The sequence below is a fragment of the Neovison vison genome, chromosome 6 (assembly GCF_020171115.1).
Source record: "Neovison vison isolate M4711 chromosome 6, ASM_NN_V1, whole genome shotgun sequence".
NCBI lineage: Eukaryota > Metazoa > Chordata > Mammalia > Carnivora > Mustelidae > Neogale > Neogale vison.
This window is the reverse complement of record NC_058096.1, coordinates 116,250,385-116,272,946: the sequence shown is the minus strand read 5'-3', so window position 1 is coordinate 116,272,946 and position 22,562 is coordinate 116,250,385. Positions and strand designations below refer to the sequence as shown.

Below are 22,562 nucleotides of genomic sequence, written 5' to 3'. Positions count from 1 at the left end.
TCTGGTAGCATAATTTTATCTCCTGCCTCAGTCTTCACAAAACCTCTTTCCTTCGTTTATCTCTGTGTGTCCTCTGCTCTTACAAGGACTCTAGTCATGGGATAAAGGGTCCATCCTAACCCACTATGACCTCATCTTAACTCTATCAGCAAAGACCCTTTAAAAAAAAACAAAAAGATTTTATTTTTAAGTAATCCCTACACCCAGCAAGGGCTCGAACTCACAACCTCCCCCCGACACCCCAGATCAAGAGTGGCTCATTCCCCAACTGAGCCAGCCAGGGCCTCCAAGACCCTATTTTTAAATAAAGCCACTTTCTGAATTTCCAGATGGATATGAATTTGGGCGGCGGGATACTATTCAACCCATTCCGTGTACTGTCCCTGTAAGCCAAGCCCTTCAAGGAAGATGTTTTCAAAATGCTTTTGTATAATGAGTATTTGCTGAGTATTTACTGAATTCTAGAGGCAGGGTCTTGCTGGCTGCTGGGCCCTTGCCAGGGATATGTAGAGAAAGTCAGACTCGGTTCCTTTTTTTTTTTTTTTTTTAAGATTTTATTTATTTATTTGACAGACAGAGATCACAAGTAGGCAGAGAGGCAGGATGGGGGGCGGGGGAAGCAGCCTCCCCGCTGAGCAGAGAGCCTAATGCGGGGCTCGATCCCAGGACCCTGAGACCATGACCTGAGCCAAAGGTAGAGGTTTAACGCATGGAGCCACCCAAACGCCCCAAACTGGTTCCATTCTTAAATGAGCTCATGTCTGTCTGGGGCCAACCCTGGCAGAATCATCCCATGAGTTAGAGAGCCTGGGCATAGGGGGCCATCAGGGTGCAGAGGTGAAGGCAGCCATGGGCGGCTGAAATGCTCTGCTTCCTTGGACCTTAACTCTCCCTCTCAGATCATATTCCTCTCCTGGGTGATGAAGAGCAAGATGAGACGGGCCTTGGGATTTGCCCCGGAAGCCAGAGAGAGCCCGGACACCCAAGCCCTCTTGACCTGCGCAGAGAAAGAGGAAGAAAGCCAGGAGGCAAGGTCTTGCCAGCTGGAAACCTGCTGGTCCCACCAGGGGCTGCATGTCCCTCAAACTAGGACACTTGGTCACTTTAAAAAACTACTGTTTATGGAAAAAAGAAAAAAAAAAAACAACGAACTGTTTTTGCCCAACACTAAGGGTGCCCGTAGGATTCTCTGTTTTTCCAATTACAATGTATTTTTTTACGTTTTTTTGATCATTTAATAACTTTAATATATTTTTAGCAACGTAGATGGAATAGTCAAATGTCCATGTATGCTCTTTAGCAATTTACTTCCATATATATATATATATATATATATATATATATATAAATTAACAGGTCAAATTAGAAATAATATGATTTGCCCTCATAGTTTGGAGAAACTTGTATTCCCACTTTCACATGCATCCGTGACGTGTGCATTATCGCCATCACTAACACAGCCTTATTTCAGTTGGTATTGCTAAAAGCTGGCCTTTCAAAGTGTTGTTTATGGTCGTGTCTGCCATTTACAATTACGTCAAACCAGCACATGTGTTTGTCCCCTTTTACTGACTCAAGAAGGTGACCTCTGTAAGTAGGCAGAGCTTCTCTTCTCCTGAGACAGTTTACCTTTGTCAAAAGCCCTTGGTTCCCAATAACTGAGAAGTCACCTCATGATATAGCAGTGCTTATAAGGACGGAAACAAAGCAGCTCTCACTTTTCTAAGATAATTTCTTGAGGAAAGAAATCTTGCCTATTGCCTGGGCTCCTCACTATCCTCGTTTTTCTCTCAGAGAGCATAAAGGAGACTCTCTGAGCAAACTGGCCCACTCCTTCGAACGTTCTAGATTTAACACGGAAATCTGACTCCGTTCATGGAACAGAAGGTAGTGGGGCATGACCAAGGTAGAGGAGTGTTGTAAGTGTTCGGCCCAGAGCTCCCATGTTCCCAGCAAGGCTCTAACAGGAGGTTATTTTCATTCCATTCTAGAAACCTAGGAAATTGTATCCCCAAAGGGAGCCAATGTGCGTAAAGAGAGCCCCATGTGTCTTGGTGTTCGGAAGGAAGTAGAGCCTTTGCAATGTCTTCTGTAGCTTTTTTTTTTTTTTTTTAAGATTCTATTTATTTATTTGAAAGAGACAGCATGGTGGGGCAGGGGGAGGGTCAGAGGGAGAAGGAGATTCCCCACTGAGCAGGGAGCCCAATGTGGGGCTCGATCCCAGGACCCCAGGATCATGACCTGAGCCAAAGGCAGACGCTCAGCTGACTGAACCACCAGGCACCCCTCTTCTGTAGTTCTTTCCATGTGGTCCTCAACATGTGGTCCCTGGACCAGCACTGCCCACCGACTCGTTGGGGGTGCAATTCTAGGGCTCCACCAGCTCTGCCAACCCTGAAGCTGAGGGTGTCTTAATGCATCCATTGGATACTTCTGATGCACACTAATGTCTGGGAACCACTGGTTTATAAAAGTATTTATTTAGTGCCTACTGCAGTGATTCTCCAGACTTTGCCATGCTTTAGAATCATCTGGGGGGCTTGAAATACCAGGTCACACCTCTACCAATGGTTCAGAATATCTGCTGGGGGTGGGCAGAGCTAAACATTAGCTTGTTTTTGTTTTGTTTTGTTTTTACGATGCTCGGGTGACTCTACTGTGCAACAAAGTTTGGGAACCACTGACCTACTGTGACCTCTAAGAAAGAGATAAGAGGGGATGCCTGGGTGGACCAGTCAGTTAAGCATCTGCCTTCTGCTCAGGTCATGATCCCAAGGTCCTGGGATGGAGGCCCACACTGGGCTCCCTGCTCAGCGGGGAGTCTGTTTCTTTTTCTGACCCCCTCCCCCTCACTCTCTCTCTCAAATAAAATCCTAAAAAAAAAAAAAAGGAGATAAGATAATATCTTCTAGGAAGCAGAAAGTGAAATGTACCATGAAAGGACAGAAAAAATATTTTAGGGATTCTTTTGAACAAAATGGGACCTTGTTTTTGGAAAAATGTCTCCTGACTAAGAATTCTGTTTTTGTCTCCCCACCTCCCCTTAAAAGAATTCAGATTGGGTGCCTCTCACTACACTTCCACCCTGCAAATCACTCAGGACAATGGCAGCCATCAGTCGCTACTTGGAGCTGACCATCGAGCCGGTGCAACAGGTACATGGCTGTGGCCCACAGCCAAAGGATGGGAAGGGTGGGGAAATAGTCGTGGAAGGTTTCCTGGAGGAGGTGACACTTTAGCTGCGGGATGGGCAGAATGAGGCAAGAAAGCATGTTAAAGGAGGAAGGAGCTCTCTAAGGCCTCAGTGGAGGCCAGGTGAAAGACTGGAGAGGAGGCAAGGGAGAGATTGTCCTACTGTGGAGCCTGTCATCCTGAGGGGCAAGAGTCCAGGAGGCAACAGGACCAGAGACTCACCGTCATATGTGCCTTTTAGAGGCATCCCTCAGGCAGTGCTGGGGGGCAGACTAGCTCTCCGTGCCAGCTCTTGTGCTATCCCCGGTGTGCGTCCTGACGCCTTCCCCTCCCTCAGTCCCAGTCCCGGCAGTGTCACCACATGGCATCCCACACTGGCCATGTCCAAACAGAACTTGGGATTGCCATGTCCTCTCCCTCCCCCGTCCTCTTCCTGGCAGTTGGTCAAGCCTCAGACTCCTCTCTCCCCCTCACTGCATGTCCACTCCATGTGTGAATCTCCTAAATACCGCCTTTAAAATAGAGCCAGCAGCCTCCTACCTCATTACCTTCTCCACAGTCAGTCTTGTCCCACCCCCTCCACCTGCAGTCAGCAGCCAGAAGGGGCAATTACATCGTGCTCCTTTCTGGTCCCAAACCCCCGGCTTCCCATCTCATACAGAAGAAAATTTAAGACCCTGGAGCCCAGCACTCCCTTCCTCCCCACTCTCTTCCCTCTTCACTCACTCCTCCTAGCTGCCTGGGATTTCTCTCCATTCCTGTGCCTAGAATGCTCTTCCTCCAGGTTGCTTTTATATGGTGCCTCCTTCCGGTCTTCCAGACTTCAGTTTATTTTATTTTATTTTTTTTTTTAAGATTTTATTTATTTATTTGAGAGAGAGAGACAGTGAGAGAGAGCATGAGCGAGGAGAAGGTCAGAGAGCGAAGCAGACTCCCCATGGAGCTGGGAGCCCGATGTGGGACTCGATCCCGGGACTCCAGGATCACGCCCTGAGCCGAAGGCAGTCGTCCAACCAACTGCGCCACCCAGGCGTCCCCAGACTTCAGTTTAAACATCACCTTCTCTGGGGGACTCAGTCTGTTGAGCATCTACCTTTGGCTGAAGTCATGTCCTGGGATTGAGCCCCGCATGAGCTCCCTGCTCAGGCGGGGAGTCTGCTTCTCCCCTCTGCTCCTCCTCCTGCTCATGCACTCGCTCTCTCTCTCTCTCCCTTTCTCAAACAAATGAAATCTTAAAAAATAATAATAATAATAATAAAATAAATGTCACCTTCTCAAAGGCCATCCTGACTACACACTCAAAAGTAGCCTCCACCTGTCATATATCTCTTTTTTTTTTTGGAGGGGGAAGCAGGCTCCCTGCTGAGCAGAGAGCCAGATGCTGGGCTTGATCCCAGGACGCTGGGATCATGACCTGAGCTGAAGGCAGAGGCTTTAACCCACAGAGCCACCCAGGCACCCCAATATATCTCTATTTTATTGCCTTTTTAAATGCTCTACAAAGCACTTCTCACTATCTTTTACTTTTGCTTTTGTCTATCTCCTTCTGAGATGTAAACTTTGCCTCCTTCTATCTTGTTTGCCCAGCCACTGGTGCATGGGGCCCTTGGTAAAAGATGTTTGGATGTTTTGGAGCAGGCTTGGAGCTCAGTAGTAGTGGCCCCCTTGGGATGGGCTGGTGCTCAGAAAGAGTTTGGGCCTGAGAGATGGGTTTTACTCTTTGTTTTGTCTCCTTGGAAAGTGGGCACAGGTAACTCCGGGATGCCAGTACCATCCAGAGAGATTCAGAGTATGCTTTCACAGTGAAGAGCCCACCTAGGCTGTTAAACCCTTCTTAGGATGGGAAGTCTGGGGAGAGAGCCGGGAACCTGGCAGCATCTGGGAACATTTGGCACTAGAAATTTTTAAATGATCAAACTTTTGAAAAATAATAGTGCAAAGCTTGCATTCAGTCTAACCCTTCCAGCACCTGAATCTTGAATGGATTCCTACTGCAGAACAGACTCCGTGAAAGAAAAGTGTTTCCCTCCTTTATTCTCCTCTACTGAGGCATTTGGCACATTTTTTAGCAAATACACCCCCTTGACTTCTTCCTTCTGTGTCCACCAGAGGGCCACTGCCCTCTGTCGCTGAGGCAGCTCCCAGCAGCCAGCCTGAGCCCTGAGGTACAGCCTGGGGAAGGATGCTGCTTCTCTGGGCTCTAGGGCCACCACTCCCAGTGTGTTTATTGAAAGCTAACTACTTGCCAGTCTTTGAGACAGTAGTAACAGCCATTGCTTCCATGATGCTTCTTATGCTGGTCATAGCACTTAGATTACTGGACTAAGTGCTTTGTAACCAACCATAGAAGTGATCCCTCTGATCTAAGGGCTTCCTGTACATGAACTCATGTAAACCTCACAGCTGACCTCTAACCTCATTTTATAAATAAGGACGACAGGGCACAGAGAGGTTAAGCAACTTGCTCAGTGTCACACAGTTTGTCAATGGCAGAACCAGGATTCAGACCTGTCTGTGCCCTTGCCCTCAAGCAACACTGCCTCTTACTTGACATAATGTCTGACACCAAGTAAGCATTTTATAAATGGTTGTCTTTTATGTTATTTTTTTTTAAAGATTTTATTTATTCGACACTGAGAAAGAGAGAGCATACAAGCAGGGGGAGCAGCAGACAGAGAGGAAGAAGCAGACTCCCCGCTGAGCAAGGAGCCCAATGCAGGGTTCGGTCCCAGGATCCTGGGATCATGACCTGAGCTGTTTAACCTACTGAGCCATCCAGGCACCCCAATGGTTGGCTTTCAAATTATTATTAATGCAAATTCTCATAACTATTATTATTTCTGTTGTTATTATTGAATAATTAACTGTTGTATTATGATTTTAAATTGAGGCACAGGGAGTGTTAAGTAACTTGCCCAAGAGCTCATACTTAGGAAAGCATAGGAATGGCTTTCAAGCCTGCCTGAGCCTGGGATCTGAGCTTTTTTATTTTTATTTATTTATTTATTTTTAAAGATTTTATTTTTTTTATTTTTTTTTTTAAGATTTTATTTATTTATTTGACAGAGAGAAATCACAAGTAGACAGAGAGGCAGGCAGAGAGAGAGAGGGAAGCTGGCTCCCTGCTGAGCAGAGAGCCCGATGCGGGACTCGATCCCAGGACCCTGAGATCATGACCTGAGCCGAAGGCAGCGGCTTAACCCACTGAGCCACCCAGGTGCCCTAAAGATTTTATTTATTTGACAGAGAGAGATCACAAGTAGGCGGTGGGGGGGTGTGCAGAGAGGCAGGCAGAGAGAGAGGGGGAAGCAGGCTCCCTGAGCAAGGAGCCTGATGCGGGGCTCGATCCTAGGACCCTGAGATAATGACCTGAGCCAAAGGCAGGGGCTTAACCCACTGAGCCACCCAGGCACCCCAGACCCGAGCTTTTTTAAGGAGAACATGTTCTCTGTGCTCATTTCATGCCCTGCTCAGTTAGCCAATTTTTTTTCTTTTTTTCATGACAGTGTCCTGGGGGACAAGGTTGTGATGAACTAGGTCCCTTGTTGCCATGGGCATCACTATGTGTCCTGTCTGCACAGCTGTCTGGGAGTAGACAGCAAGGCCCACAGGGATGCTCACTTGTCTTCCCAGCAGTCCCTCCTTGGCGCTGGGCCCAGGGAGGTTTCCCATGCAGCCGAATTTAGGGTGAGCTCAGGGGCTGAATGCTGTGGGGTCATGGGGATCAGTGACTTGGAATATTTGAAAACCCAGTTCAGGTGTCATCAGGCCCTGAGGAATTTACAGACTCTAACTTTGTTCCCTGGGGCACCTGTGCCCCCCGCCCCCCAGCCTATCTAGCCAACTCTCACATAAAACCATGCATGTGACCCACCCGGGGCTGGAGCCCTGTGTGATTTGGGGCCCAGTATGAGTAGCCAATCTCATGTGTCCGGGACATTCACATCTTAGTCCTGCGGACCGCCCCCCCCCCACTTCAAAGGAGACAAGGCAGGGAATAATATCCCCTTTGCTGGATGAGGAAACTGAGGCTCCAGGAGGATGCGTTTCTTGCCAAGGTGTGTGGTTCACTGTGGAAGAAGTGGTTCTAGAAGGCAGGCTGTTCCCCTGTGGTGTGTCAATGGAACAACCCAAATCCCATCTGGTTCTGAAACCCCGGCCAGCAGGGCTTTGGGGATCTCCAGCAGAGTCCCCAGAGCCCTGTGGAGGGCAGCTCTCTCCTGAGATGGATGGATGGATGGATGGACAGACAGACAGAAATCTTTCAAGTTTCTTCCTCACTTTACTCTCCGGAGCTGCTGGTGGGTATGCGGCCATGCAGTGCGTTTTGGCAGTAGCTCTCCAAATCACAAAAGCTCATACCTTCTGATCCAGCAATTTGGCTTCTAGAAATGTATCCTTTAAGTACCCTGAAACCTTGGATGTACAATAGAATTTCCTGCAGCCAGTGTTGTAAAAGCCAGAGATGGGAAATGCCCTCAAAGTCCAGTCAGTAGAGGACGGTTTCACAGTTTGGGAACACCTACAGGATGCCACGAAAGGAACAGAAAGAGCAACAAAGCCACTGCTGTAGAACGAGCCCCCGACATATTGTGAAGTGAGACAACTCACGTTGCCTAGGAGAGTGTAGATGTGTTGCCACTGTGCTTGGAACTAGGGAGCTGTGTTATCTGCATTTGCTTGGATATGGAGAGATCAGGAACCCGAGCCTGGCAGCTCCTGGGGAGAACTGGGCTGCTCCGCATGCAGGTGGGGGCCGACCTTGCATTCTACACCCTTCTGTACCTTTTTTTTTTTTTTTTTAAGATTTTATTTATTTATTTGACAGAGAGAGTGAGCACAGGCAGATAGAGTGACAGGCAGAGGCAGAGGGAGAAGCAGGTTCCCCGCTGAGCAAGAAGCCCGATGTGGGACTCGATCCCAGGACGCTGGGATCATGACCTGAGCTGAAGGCAGCTGCCCAACCAACTGAGCCACCCAGGCGTCCCTTCTGTACCTTTTTAAAAAAGATTTTATTTATTTGAGTGAGAGCGCGAGTGCATGAGTTGGGGGAGGGGCAGATGAAGCCATAGATTCCCCGCTGGGCAGGAAGCCCCATGCGGGGCTCAACCCCCAGGACCTTGAGATCATGACCTGAGCTGAAGGTCAAGCTGCTTAACCCTTGGAGCCACCCAGGCGCCCCTTGTCCCCTTTGAATACTGAGTACTGGAATGCTTTGACAATTCAAAAATAAAGCAAGCTAAGCCTCCCTGCCTGCCCTTCCCCATACAACTTGCAGGCAAGCTGCAGCACCACCAGGCTGCCCGGCGATGGACAGATGAGCCCTGGAGACACCACCCTGCAGGAGCCCCCCTCGTACCCTCCCGTTCAGGTCATCCGGGCCCGCGTGTCTTCCAGCAGCTCCTGCGAGGTCTCCTCCATCAACTCGGACCTCGAGGTACACGCTACCACCCGCCAGGTGCATGGCTGTCCCCCACTGCCACTTGCCGGTGCCTCCGCGGGGCTTGCACAGCTGTTCTCGAGGCTGCCCACGCTAAGCTCACGCTGGCTGGCCGGTGAGCGAGCACGCAGGGCGCTCCCGCCCCCGGAGGCGCTCACGTGGGGCGGGACTGAGAGCTTCCCAAGTCAGATGAGTTAGGGCCTAAGGGCATGTTGCTGTGCTGTTTTAGAGTTGTCTGCATGTTCAAGTCTTAAAACGCACAAGTAATCGATTAACTTTCAGAGTCTGAGTGTTCCCCGAACTCATTTGACCATGGAGCATCTCTTCCCCCGCAGGAGCACCCACTACCCGCATGGCGCTATCAGGGCTGCATACAGGAGCCCCTTGCTGGGCACCGTGCCCAGCACTTTGGCAAACTTCGCCTCATTTTGAGTCTTTGGATCTGTGAACAAAACACAGGTCATATTTTGGATGCCACAAGTGGCTGTAACTCTCGGGTCCGAGCTGTACAGTCACTGTCGGTCCCCAGCTGTGGTTCCCAGCCCGGTTCTAGGAGGAAGTTTTCCCTTTGCCTACGGAAAATGAGAACAAGGGCAGTGTTGTAGGCTGTGATGGCAACGCGAGAGTGGCCGCCGTCTTTGGTAGGGCTTGGTTGGAGAAAGGAGGACTGTCCTTCCTCCGGCGTTTGTCTTCTACGATCTGGGAGTTAAAGTGCCCTTTTATAAAATGATGATAATGCAAGTGGTAGTTGTGTTGAGTTCTGGGTTTGGGTTTTTTTAATGGCCTTATCTGGCCAAATAGTTCAGTTAGCCATCCTGGGTAAATCCCCTAAACTTGGACTCATTGTGGACCCCAAAATCCAGAAGACTAAGAGCCACTGATCTGTGGATACAGTCCAGATTCCTCAGTGTGAGGTTCTAGACCTTTCACGGCTACCCCAGCCTCATGGGACTCGGCCTCCTCCCTTATTACCTCAATGTCCACCCTGGCCGTGGACTGTTCCCTGTACCCAGGCCTCTGGGCCTTTCTCCTTGGGGTTCTTCGTGGCCCATGTATCAGAAGCCTACCCAGATGTCACCTGCTGGGTGACGGTTCATCCCACCAACACACACATGAGATTAATGGCTCCTTCCTGTGAATGCCAGAACATAGACCTCTCTTACACAACTTCTATTGTTGGCTGTGTCCTGTGGTGAGCTGTAGGGGCTTGTCTCCCCAACAGGCTGGGCATGAGTTTTTTGGGACTAGGGCCTGAGTTGCACTCACATTTCTCTGTCCCTCGATTCTAAAACATAGCGGGTCATTGAGAGCTGGGTTTTGAGTGAGGAGTTCTGCAGCAGACCGAGCACTATTTGGGGTCTATGTATCCCTATGTCATTCAGTATTGTTTATTTCCTGGTTCCAGTCTCAGAATTTGTAGGACACCCACAGCACATGACTTGGCAGCTTGGATCTAGCAATCTTGGCAGAAGGCTGGGCAGGGCAGGGGTTGGGGAGATGGGGAGAATGAGCCTGATGGCCAAGTGCGTTCAGTGAGGAGGAAAAGACAGTTAAGTCAATGGGTCAGGGAGGGGCTGGGGAGACCCAGCAGCAGTATTTGCTCTGTGGAAACAAAGGCAGCCAAAGTTGACGTAAGGACTGGACAGTGACCTTCAAAAATTGGGAAATTTGTCTTGGTGGTAGGTTTGGGCCTTTCTGTGATTTGTGGTCCTTGTCCTTCCCCCATTCCATTACCTCTATCTTTCTAGACATTGATTTTTTGAAACTATCGAGTACAAAGGGATTAGGGTCACACTTTTTTTTTTTTTTTAAAGATTTTATTTGTTTATTTGACAGACAGAGATCACAAGCAGACAGAGAGGCAGGCAGAGAGAGAGAAATAGAGGGAAGCAGGCTCCCTGCTGAGCAGAGAGCCCGATGCGGGACTCAATCCCAGGACCCTGAGATCATGGCCTGAGCTGAAGGCAGTGGCTAAACCCACTGAGCCACCCAGGCGCCCCAGGGTCTCACTTTTAAATTAAGCAAATGGCAAGGAAGGCTTTTGCCTATGTTAAAAAGAATATGATTTTTTTTTTAAGAATTTATTTATTTATTTGACAGAGAGAGATCACAAGCAGGCGGAGAGGCAGGCAGAGAGAGAGAGAGGGAAAGCAGGCTCCCCGCTGAGCAGAGAGCCCGATGCGGGGCTTGATCCCAGGACCCCGAGACCATGACCTGAGCCGAAGGCAGCGGCTTAACCCACTGAGCCACCCAGGCGCCCCAAAAGGAATATAATTTTTGAAGCTCACCTGCCCCAGCCCAGCCCATGGCACAGTCCTTCAGCTTCACTCCCAAAAGCATACACACACCACAAATGACAAAGCTACTGCGTCCTGTAAAGAAATAACTTAGAATTTCACTAGATACATATACTACCAGATCAAACATATTGGAAAACTCCCAATACAGATGGTTCAGTAGATGAGCGGGAGATAGTGCAACAGCTGTGGAATCCGTGTCCTCAGCTGCCCCACCTTGTCTGTGTCTGTCTTGATAGCTTCTGCTTGTCCCCTCATACCCGTAAGTGAATGGCATCCCAGCTCCTACCATGAAGGCCTGGGAGCCCCTCTGTGTGGTTAAAGTGATGTGTTTATCTCTCCGGTGGTGCTTTATGATGTTGTAACTCTCAGAGGGTGGCTTTAGGTCCATGTGCCGGGCACATACCAACCATGGTGAATACCTACTTCTTGCTGCATTAGGGAGGCAGGGAAGCAGGCAGCCATGCCCACAACACTTAGTTCACTCCGTGCCTGCACGCCATCAGTCAGGATGATTGTTGTGATCGCTGACCCTGAGGACATGCGGGTCGCATGCCAGACGCTGGGTGCTCTGTACTTTACACGCTCCGTGTAATCCTCCCAACAGCCCTGAGGCAGGTACCTTTGTTATTCTTTTTTTTTTTTTTTGACTTTTTATTTATTTATTAGAGAGAGAGAGAGAGAACACAGGAGAGAAAGCTAGTGGGGGAGGGGTGGAGGGAGAGGGAGAAGCAGACTCCCCACTGAGCAGGGAGGCCCACGCAGGGCACCATCCCAGGACCCTGAGATCATGACCTGAGCCGAAAGCAGATGTTTAACTGACTGAGCCACCCAGGCACCCCTACCTTTGTTATTCTTGTTTTCCAGAAGAGGGGACTGGAACTCAGTGAGTTTAAGTAGCTTGCCCAAGAAAGCATTCTTAATAGTAGTAATGATAATAATCATGATAAAAATAAGAGGGAGCAGACGAGGGGTTCAGCCCCAGCTCTGTCTGGCCCAGAAACCCTCCTGTTAACTGCCGCAGTGCCTTGGCCAGGACTCCTACTGGGGAGGTCTGCAGGACCAGGCTTATTATCCAGCATTCCCAGTTGATAGAAGAGAAACCCGACTTGCTGTCCAGGACTCTGGCCACCCACCCTGTGCTCCGCCTGGGTGCTCAGGGCCAGAAAACACAGGCTTGCAAGTAAATCCGGTAACAGCAGAACAGATACAGATAAGGCAGAGACAGATAAGGCCCGGTGAGCTCACGTGGAGGGAGGCTTCGGGTTATTTTCACCTTTCCTTAAATGTGGAGGGCTCGGTTGGTCAGGGCACCCGAAGGATGATGCCAGAGCTTTCAGTGTGACTCATGACCCTGGAGGGAGGCCCTGTGTTTGGACCGTGTGGGCTTCTGGGCATCTCCACAAGAGAGGCACGCTGCACAGAACAGGATCCATGGGTTCATTCGCTCACTCACTCGCCCACTCAGCATGAGGCTGCCCGCTCCTGCAGAGCCACCGAGGGTGGACTGAGCAGATGCTGAGGAAGGGTGAATGTCCCTGTGGTCTGCAGTGGGGGCTGTGGCCCTGAAGGAGCAGGGCTTTTGGGAGTGGCCTTTTCCCTTTCTAGAGTAGCCAGCATCTGACTTCCCCCCGTTGTTGAAACTTCCCGTGCCTTTCTCCTCTCCTTTTTCCTCTCCTTTCCTCTCTTCTCCTCTCCTTTCCTTCCTCCCCCACCCCGGGATAGAAGAAAAGATTGAAGTCCAGCTTTGTGATGAAAGAATGTCTAGTCATTTTTCCCTCTGTGCTCCCTCGCAGTGCCATCGATCTGGAGAAAGAAGCTTTGTAGAAATTTTAGAAGAGGCTGTTTCTGGCTTTGGAACAAAGTCTGTGTCTTGTGTACACTTGTGTATACATGTGTGGGGGTCAAGAACAGGACGGAATGCCAGATTGCTCTGTCTAAAGAGGGTCAAGTCCCTGTGTGTCCCTGCTAATTCTGTGCCTAAGGCTGTTGTTGGCAACCGAGACCGCTCATTCCCTCTCCAAACCCTGCTTCCAGCACCAGCAGACCAGGATAGATTCCTTTGGCTGTTTGCTATTCTGAAGACCAAAATCATTCTTTTAAGGAAAAAAAATTATGTATGTGTGTGTGTGTGTGTATGTACACATATATAAGATGTATATGTACACATATATAAAATATATTTAAATTCTTATAAAATATATTTTAAATATATATTTATTATATATAAATTTATATTTATGTATATATTTATTGCATACCTTTTAAAAATATATATTTATATTAATGGGCTATAAAAGTGCTAATTTTAGAAGAAAATACGTGTAAGTATGAAGAAGGAGGCCAGACATTCCAATAAGTACCAAAGATCAAGATCAAGTTCAGGACATACATCCTGCCCTCCAGGGAACTGTGTCCTACCCAGACAGCAGGCACCACTTGCAATGAGACCATGAGAAAGAATAGTTCCTGAAAGGTGTGTTCAGTCCGCTCATTCCCCCAGGGTGAGCAGAGAGGCTCCCCTGGTCCCCAGAGGGAAATGAGCTGTGCAGGACATGGCACAGACTCGGGCTTCTCTGGGCTCTCGCTGACATGCCAGGTGGCCTTGGGCCCCCACTGGACTGCTTGAGTTTCAGCTTCTCCTTCTGTATCTAGGAATCCTGAGACTTGTGCTACCTGCATTACAGGGTAAATAGAAGGATCAGGTGGGGGGCAGCTGGTGTGCCCCACACAGCGTCCGTGGGAAGCAGGCTGGAGGCGGGCTCGGGTATGACCTCTGGGCTTCTGGCTGTGGCATCAGTATGGCAGCACTCATCCTTTCTCTGGGCCTGCTCTGAAAGTGGAAACAATGATTTTGGGAAGGCAGGGAGGCACCACCAAGGTCGGGATGTACTGTTCCCATAAATGTTCACTCTGAAACCCCAGCTCTGGACCAGGCCGTCTTTAAGGTCCTGTGCAGCACCATGACCTTGAGTGTAAATGTGTATTATGGAGGAGGCAGGAAGAGTTCAGGCAGGTGGGGAGGAGGAAGGCGTGGGGAGGTGAAACCCTGCCCCATCTAGGGCAGGTGCTATAGAACAGCTTAACGAACTAGAGAAATAGAAAGGGTACCATTTGGAAGAATATGGTGTAAATTTTAAAAGTCTATAAGGTTCCATTTCAAAAGGAAATTCACTTAATGAATTCTGGGAGAAAATCGTAGCTGGTATGTACCTGGCCAATCTTAACACTTTATAATTGGAAGAAACAAAAAAACTTTCATCATCTTTGGTCCTGAGTCCAACACCGTGTCACCTCCCCAGTCTTGGGAGAAGTCACTTCTCCCTAAATGTAAGAGGACGAAGTCTAAAATATAAGCCTGGAAAGTGACCATGTTTCCTCAATGGTTAGGACACACCTCAAAGCCTACAGAAACAAAGGAAATGTTGCCCCGTGCCTTGTAGGTGGGGGGCTGTGTGTTGCTTTTTGATTTCAGAAGCATGAAAAAGTGTGCTTTTAGAAAGGAGCTGAACTGACATATTACCTGCTGTGGTTCATGGAGGTGGTGAAATCAGGGTCCTAAAGACAATTTCAAGACCGTGGTAATGCCCACTGACGATAAGGGAGAAAAGCCGTTTGCACATTTTGGTTTGTGTGTGTATGTGTTTGTGTGTATTTCAGAGAGCTATTCAATACTGTTCATGAGGCTCTTGGAGTAGAATTATGGGATAGAATTTATTTTATGTTTATTTTTTAATTTATTTTGTTTTTGAAAAAAATTCCTGAACAGAAATTAACACATTTTGCTCTTGAAATAGGGAAAGCACAAGAATATGTGATTTATTTTCACTTTTGGAGATGTGGAGAGAGTTCTCAGAGACACTGGAGTTCATTGCATCCTTGGGCACACTGTCATTTTTGGCTTAAGAAAGAACTTTAAAAAGAACTCCCTACTACTACTGCCACTAGAGGGCACTCTTCTTAAATTTTAAACAGTGATGGCGAAGTTTGGGAAAGGAAATTTCAAGCTTTCTTGCCAGTCCAGTTGGGGGACTCTTAGTTCTGTTTGCTTGGCTTTAAATAAACTTTTCAAATTTTGGAATAATAGGTAGTACAGAAAGATCCTGTGCGCCTCTGTGCAGTTCCCTGTAATGTTAACATCTTACACAAGAATGCCATTTGTCAAAACTGAGAAATTAACACTAGTACATTACTATTAACTAAACTACAGACTTTTATTTGGAGGTTACCAGTTTTCCCATTAATACTCGTATTCTCTTCTGTATTTGATTCTTCTTCTGCATTTAATAATGTTTTTTAACAAACACAGCCCCTCACTGTGTAAAATCAGATTACTATTGCTACTTTGCATGAACATCTGTATTTTCGAAAGAAAAATAAAAGTTAGCAACTTTTCTTTCATTTCTTTTTTTTTTTTTTTAAGATTTTATTTATTTGACAGAGAGATCACAAGTAGGCAGAGAGGCAGAAAGGGGAGGGGGAGCAGGCTCTCCTCTGAGCAGAGAGCCCAATGTGGGGCTCAATCCTAGGACCCCAAGACCACGACCTGAGCCGAAGGCAGAAGCCCAACCAACTGAGCCACCCAGGCGCCCCTCTTTCATTTCTTTTTATTTCTGTTTCACTTGTTAAAGTTGTTTCACTTTTCAACCCCTGTGTCCTCCCAACATTTCTGTCATTTGCAGTATGTTGAACTATCATTTTAGTAATTTCATATCTTCTCCAATTCACCCTGTTTTTTTAAAATTCTGGTTTTTTTGTTTGTTTTTTGTTTTTTCAGTTTATGTCTCCCTCCCACAGCAGGCTGTCATTAAAAGATGAATACCGTGGAATTATCACGAATCTTGTTAGGTCTAATAATCGCACTGTTCTTAGGACTTTTTAGAAAATGTCTTTATTTATGAGAGACATGTTGAAATATTTACAGATAAAATTATTTATTTTAAAATACTTAAGCAAATAAAAAAATTGGAGAGCTAGAACAGATAAAAGAGGGTGTGTCCCTGGGTGTTCATTAGATATTCTTTTATTGGTATATGGTTGAAAATCTACAATTAAAAAGTTGTTTAGTGTGCCTGGGTGACTCAGTGGTTTAAGCCTCTGCCTTCAGCTCAGGTCATGATCCCAGGGTGTCGGGATCCAGCCCCGCATTGGGCTCTCTGCTCAGCAGGGAGCCTGCTTCCTCCCCTTTCCCTGCCTGCCTCTTTGCTTACTTGTGATTTCTCTCTCTGTGTGTCAAATAAATAAAATTTTTTTAAAAAGTTGTTTAAAGTGGAAATTTAAGGGGCGCCTGGCTGGCTCAGTCTGTAGAGCATGCAGCTGTTGATTTTGGGGTTGTAAGTTGGAACCCCTCATTGGGCATAGAGATTACTTTTTAAAAATGCGTTGGACCTGGGGCACCTGGGTGGCTCAGTGGGTTGAAGCCTCTGCCTTCAGCTCAGGTCATGGTCCCGGGATCCTGGGATCGGGCCTCTCATCGGGCTCTCTGCTCCGCAGAGAACTCTGTGCTCCGCAGGGAGCCTGCTTCCTCCTCTCTCTCTGCCTGTGTCTCTGCCTGCATGTGATCTGTCTGTCAAATAAATAAATAAAATCTTTAAAAAAAAAAAAAAAGCGCTGGACCTTCAACTTAAAAAATAATAATTTAAAAAGTAATTTAAATTTAAAAAATTTTTTAAAGATTTTATTTTATTCGTCTGAGAGAGAGAGAGAAAGAGAGTGCATGCACAAGCATGGGAGAGGGAGAAGCAGGCACCTACGCACAAGGATCCTGAAGCCAGACTCGATCCCAGGAACCTGGGATCATGACCTGAGCTGAAGGCACATGCTTAACCGACTGAGCTACACAAGTGTCCCTAAAAAAAATTTTTTTTAATGGAACTTAAAAGAATTGAACAGTAGAGGCTTTGTTTTAATGCGACAAAGCCACATCGTCTGGACTGTGCAGATCGGCAGCTATTCAACAGACAGATACGTCTGCCGGAAATCTGCAGATTCATGACTCTATGTCGGAAACACGTATCTCCCAGGCACTGCATGAGGTGCTGGATGAACAAGAGCAGACCATCCTGCAAACTTCCAGAACCTGAGTCAGACATACTCGAGCCTTGGGGTGGAACCACCCATGCAGTAAAGGCTAATTAAAACTGGATCTTGGCTGGTAGAAAATATTCTGTATTTTCAAGGGGATTTTATTTGCATCTTTCTTAGTTTTATGGGTTTGAGTTAACTCATCTCAGCCACGTGGTTAATAAATGGAAGATTTATTATTATGCCTGATAATAATAATAATAACTTCTAATAATAGTAATTTTAAAATCTAGTACAGATTATAATTTTTCCAAGGACCTGCAGCCCTTTGTAATTATCGCAATTATCCTATTGATCATTTAACTAGATTGTAGCCACCAGGAGCTGCTGCCTTTCTGCTTGCTCAAGTCCTCTGTTCCTCTGCCCCCAGATCACTGCAGGGCCCTGCCGCCTCGCTCACTGGGCAGACCGTGCTGGCGCTGAGCCCTGCTCTGCTCTGCTCTGTGACGCTGGCGAAATCTCGCCAACACTTGTTTCCATCTCTCTTTTTATTCTGCAGCAGAAGTATTGGGAAGCCCTAAACTCGGAGCAGGTATGGACAGTCATACTCTCTCTATTCCAGAAGGGACGTCCTGTGGCTTGATTCCATTTCCTGTTTTTGTGAGCCCTTCTTGGATGGCCGGGCCCATGCCACATTCCTTTAGGTAAAAAAAAAAAAAAGAAAAAAGAAAACGAGAGGCAAGTCTGAGGATCAGGGGATTTTCCAGCCTCTCTCAGTTCCAAGTGCTTTCTGCTGTGCCCCAAATCATCAGGTAGGGACTCAGAAGATGTGGAACCCCAGGAGAAGCATGGTTTGGCAGACAAGCCCGTGGACAAGCCGAGTAGCAGCAGGTTAGCGGCAGTGGTGGTGGTGGTGCTGGGGGCCGGCTGCATCCCCCCACACCGTCCCTCTGGGACCCTGGGCAGCTGGCGCTGTGTCCACACCTCCCTGGCCTGCAGGGGAGAGCTGAGCTTGTCTGATGACAACTACCTGTGCTGCTCATCTCCCAGGAGTCTTTCTGGTAAGGGTGGAGATCATCTTTTGCTCAGATTTTCTTTTTGCCTGGATTCCAGCAATGTTTTCATTGCTTAACATGAGGTTTCAAAACGCAGTCTTCCAGGAATTCGGAAGGAAGAGATTTAAAATGTTTCAGAGGCTTAACCCTCTTCAAAGAGTGCACTTAATCGAAGAGGCTGGCTGCTTGGTGGCCTCTGAGTTGGTCAAGAGCAGAAAGAACAACTCTGGAGAAGCTTTCGGGAGCTGGAGCAGTGATTCTGAAATATTGCGGCGGCTAAAAATCACCTGAGGCACTTGTTAAAATGTCAAACCTTAGGTCCCAAACCAGAGAGGGGCGAGGGTGGATGCCCGGCATCTGTCTTTTTTTTTAATGGGCACCTTGGGCGCTTCTGGTGAGGTTGATCACAGCCCGCTCCAAGAGCTGTGATCTGGAACGTGGGCCTGAGCCTAAAATCAGCATTCATCACAAAGCATACTGTCCACCCTCAAAGAATGAAACAGGCCCCTACCTCCGCCCCTGGGCACCTGGGCCACAGAGCCTGCAGGGCCAGCGGGGACTCTTTGGGGATTTGCTTGTTATCTCCTGCCCACATCTGCAATCACGCATAGATAAGTTAGCGCTTGAAGTGGCTGGCACAGCCCCAAACAGGTACGGGGCGGGGGTGGGGGACCGAGCTGCAACAACCTGATCAGTTTAGTCCTTGGCCCGCGGGGTTACGGGAGGAGGTGGCCTTTTTAACACGATGCTTTTTTAGGCACCAAGTAGGGGAACTCAGTTCAGTTATCAGTAAATCACTAATTGAATTGGGCTCTTCCTATTTCAAACAAAGCCACATTTTGTATTTTATAACTGGCATGCTGCGGGCATTTCTCTCAGTAGCTCAGAGAGCCCTACAAACCTTATCTAGGACCCTTATGATTGGACTGTTGGATTGAGCTTAAGTTTGAGCAGCTGGCAGTGTTTTTCTTGGAGGGCATGCCATGACTGGCTGTTTCCTTGCCCGGCTAGATCATCTGGCCTAGGCAGACACGATCTTTTCCTGTGTTGTTTCCTGGGTCTCTTGATACTGTCAAATGTGACCTTGTCACTCCGAGTTATCAGTCATAGAAACTCAGAAATTAAAGAGATCATATTTAGTTGCTGATCCAACACCCCGGCTTTCCCCTCGAGAAACTGAGGCCCAAAGAAGAGAAAGCAAGTTAGTGGCAGAAGGAGGACTTGAGTCCAACCCCCACTTGCCTCCGTGGCTGGACTCACCAAGAATTCCCTGCTCTCGGCCCCATGCAAAGTTCTCTCTCTCCTTGGTCACATGAGAACAAGAGGAGGACTTTGCAAACCATGTATCATCAATGCTTATATGACTTGCTTCTCTTTTCTCAACTTTTTGCTCCTAACCTTTCCCATACTTGTGTGAGTCAGAATAATAGAATAATCAATCACTGGCAGTGACCACCTTCTCAATTAAGTTTTAAGTGTTTGCTTTGGACAAGTCTGCTGAGCCTTAAGTTTAGAGGAAATGACGTGGTGGGGAGGAGGGCCAGGTGGCAAGGGCAGACGGCGCTCTGCTCATAAGGAACTCATCCTCTACCTAAAAGGACAAGGCAGTGCCCATGTTCAGCTACAAATGACTTGTACAGGCAATACAAAGAAATAAGGGTGTGCAAGCTCAATGAGTAAAAGCAGTCAGAGTAGGCTTCCTGGAAGAGGAGGTACCTATCTGGGCCATAAAGAATGCGTTGAATTTGCCTGATCTATTCCAGGAATGACTTAGGCATGGAGGTGGGAAGTCTTGGGATAAAAGGAACATGACTCATTCTCACTAGAGTAAAAATGGAAAGGGGGGCTGGGGAGTGGGTCTGTTGGTTCCGGGTGGTTGTCCGTTAACTACTTGCTTTAAAGTTGTATGTGTCCCATGAGTTCCTAGAAACGCAGGCCTGATTAACCTGCCCTTACTGTTTCTCCTTGTCTGTGCCTGGGTTGTGAGAACCAGGACTGGAGCTGTTGTTAGCCGTGGCGCATTGTAAAAGATGGGAAGCATCTGTTCCATCCAGGTACCATTTGTGTCTTTTCTCTACAGTGGGACCCTGAAGACGTAAACCTTGAAGGGAACAAAGACAACGTAGACATGCTCGGATCCCAGGTACACAGGGGCTACATGGGGCCAGTGGTCTTGACGTCTGACGAAGAACACCTAATGCAAGGCCATCAGCTCAGAGCCCTCAGCCAAACATTTGTCCGGAACGGAGCAGGAATCAACCTGCAGTGACCCCCATGGCAGGCATCTCTGCTTCTGCAGAGGTGGCTCATGAAAGTGAGGAGCTGGGTGTGGTCACTGAGCTTGGCTGCTCTGCGTTGTGGCTCAGAACAGAGCAAAGACTCTGGGTCCAGGGACAGACCTGGGCATGCGCAGTTTGCTCTGAAGATCAGAAGTCCACAGACCACTCTTGCTTTGAAGTAGAAACTTTCATCTACTGGGCCCTTTCATCTTGCTGGGCCCTCTCTTCCTTTTCCCTTCCGATTCAGCCATCCTCCACATCTCTGCTAGGTGCCAGGAACGAGTTCATCTAACAAGCAGCTCCTATGTTTGGATCTCCACGGACCTCCATTCTGCAAGTCCTGGCTACGCCCAGGAGATGAGAAGGGTGGGCCCGTATGCAGATCTAGGACACCCTCACCAGTACTGATGGGACCTGGCTCCCATCAAAGTTTTCTGCTTCTGGAGTTTTCTGCTGGAAGTTGGAGATGGGATTGCTTGGTCGACCAGAAGTTTGTGAGATCATGGTTATTGAAAGGGCAAGCTAAGTTCATTGCTCTAGGTACCAGGAGCTGCTCCAACCCGCCAAGGTGTGTGCTGGGCAGGGTTTGCAGGTGAGCGGGCCTGTCTGCTTCTGAAGCTAACATGAAAGAGGCATGGTGAGAGGTGTTAAATTCAAGCACAGTCATCTCATTTTAGCATTATTTTGATACCATGATCACGGGAGAGGGGAAGGTTGGAGGGAATGGGGCCGATGTGGGAGTGAATAAATTTACTGGAGTGAGTAAGCCATGATTGAGTTGCAGCATCTCACTGTGGAGTGCAGAGATGTCTGAATCCCAGCACAGCCACAAAAGCCAGCCATGAAGGGAACTGGAAGGCATGTCAAGAAACATAGCTTTGCTCCTGGCTGGCCCCTCAGAGCCTGTGTGACTTAGTTGCAGTTACCTAGTTTCTCCAAAGGGGTAGTTTAAATCCCAGCAGCATGAAGAAGGGGGTGCCTCAGGAAAGCAAGGGGATTCCACAGACCTCAGCGGAGATCTCCATTTTTTGAGTGGCCTCTGAGCTAGAAGAGAACTTAAAGCCACCCTATTTATCCCCTTTATCCAACTGCTCTGATCCCTTGGTGTCTTGAAATGGAGTTTGCCAAAGCCAGTTTTGCTTTGTGCTCTTAACCATGGAAGCTGTTCTTGGAAAGGAGATAAGAGTTGGGGTGGAGAGCGCATTCTGGAAGAAATCCTACAGAGGACTGGACCCAGGGAGGGATGGAATCCAGTCCAGGAAAGAGGAAGCTGATGTGGCCGGAATGGATGGCGCAATCTGGGCTAGGTGGTGAAAAGGCTGGCAAGGAATCAGACCACACAGGCAAGGAAGTTAGCACTTAATATCGTGGCTCATTGGCAGCCGTGACCAGAACTAGAGTAGGAAGGTGACTGACATGCCTCCGGTAGGCCACAGCTTTTCAGGAAGCAGAAATGTAGTCATGGGCACAGTATGAACATGGGGAACATATTTAACTGGAGCAATAGCAGCAGGGCAGAAGGTGGGCTCATCTTTAGAAAGGCAAGAAGGCCCAGGGATAGGATACCATCTCTGGAATTTACCTTTTGCATATCCTCCTTCTCTCAAGAGGAGGCTGGCCCATGCTCCCAGGGGGTACCAGAAATTGCCTGAGTCTTGATGAAATGGCCATTTACCCAAGAACATCAAATAGTCTCGCTGATTTAAGCAGCACAAACTACCTGAGTCCCGGATGTTGTCTGTCTCCCTAGTTCCCATCGTCCCAGCCTTGCTTCACAAACCAGTTCCTCATGTTGTGGTCCAATCTTGTCTCAAAGCTGAATCCTGAAGAAGTCTCTTCACCCAGAGTGAACTATTAAACTGAAAACTTTGGAAGCAAACTTTGGCCTCCTTGTTCAATAAGAACCTGTCTGTTAGGCAAAGCTCTGGACCCCAGAGCCTTTGTAAAGAGGTGCTAACCCAAACTCTTTTCTCCTAGTCGGAGTGTCCCTGTCCCGGGCCTCCATTGCAGCCTCATCCCTGTTGGACCAGGAGGATAATGGGAGTTACCTGCCCTGAAGACTCACTGAGCAGTGAAAGGGTTACCTACAAGGGAAAAGGCTGGGAAACAAACCGTCATCATCTTCTCTCGCCCACTCATCTGGATGTGGGTGATGGTTTAATGTGGCCTCAGTTGTGCTGCCTATTATCTCCATGGCTTGGAGCATGCTACCTAACCTTTGTGAACTGAGTGAAACAATACCTATCTACAATGCCTGTTGTTAAGACTAAGTAAA

General features: G+C 48.0%; 1 protein-coding gene across 5 annotated transcripts in view; it reads left to right on the top strand.

Moving 5' to 3' along the window:
• Positions 1–22,166, top strand: part of TMEM44 (transmembrane protein 44) — a 34,026-nt gene extending 11,860 nt beyond the window's left edge. The window contains exons 7-11 of one of the 5 annotated variants that reach the window (XM_044252031.1): positions 900–1,028; positions 3,051–3,155; positions 8,471–8,629; positions 17,516–17,545; positions 20,089–22,166. In XM_044252031.1, the coding sequence (XP_044107966.1) occupies positions 900–1,028; positions 3,051–3,155; positions 8,471–8,629; positions 17,516–17,545; positions 20,089–20,277 (612 nt within the window). In that variant the 3' untranslated portion in view covers positions 20,278–22,166. Of the gene's footprint in view, positions 1–899; positions 1,029–3,050; positions 3,156–8,470; positions 8,651–17,512; positions 17,546–20,088 lie in introns of all 5 variants that reach the window. The other 4 variants (XM_044252030.1, XM_044252033.1, XM_044252032.1 and 1 more) reach the window with 4 other exon arrangements.
• Positions 22,167–22,562: the final 396 nt, after the last annotated feature.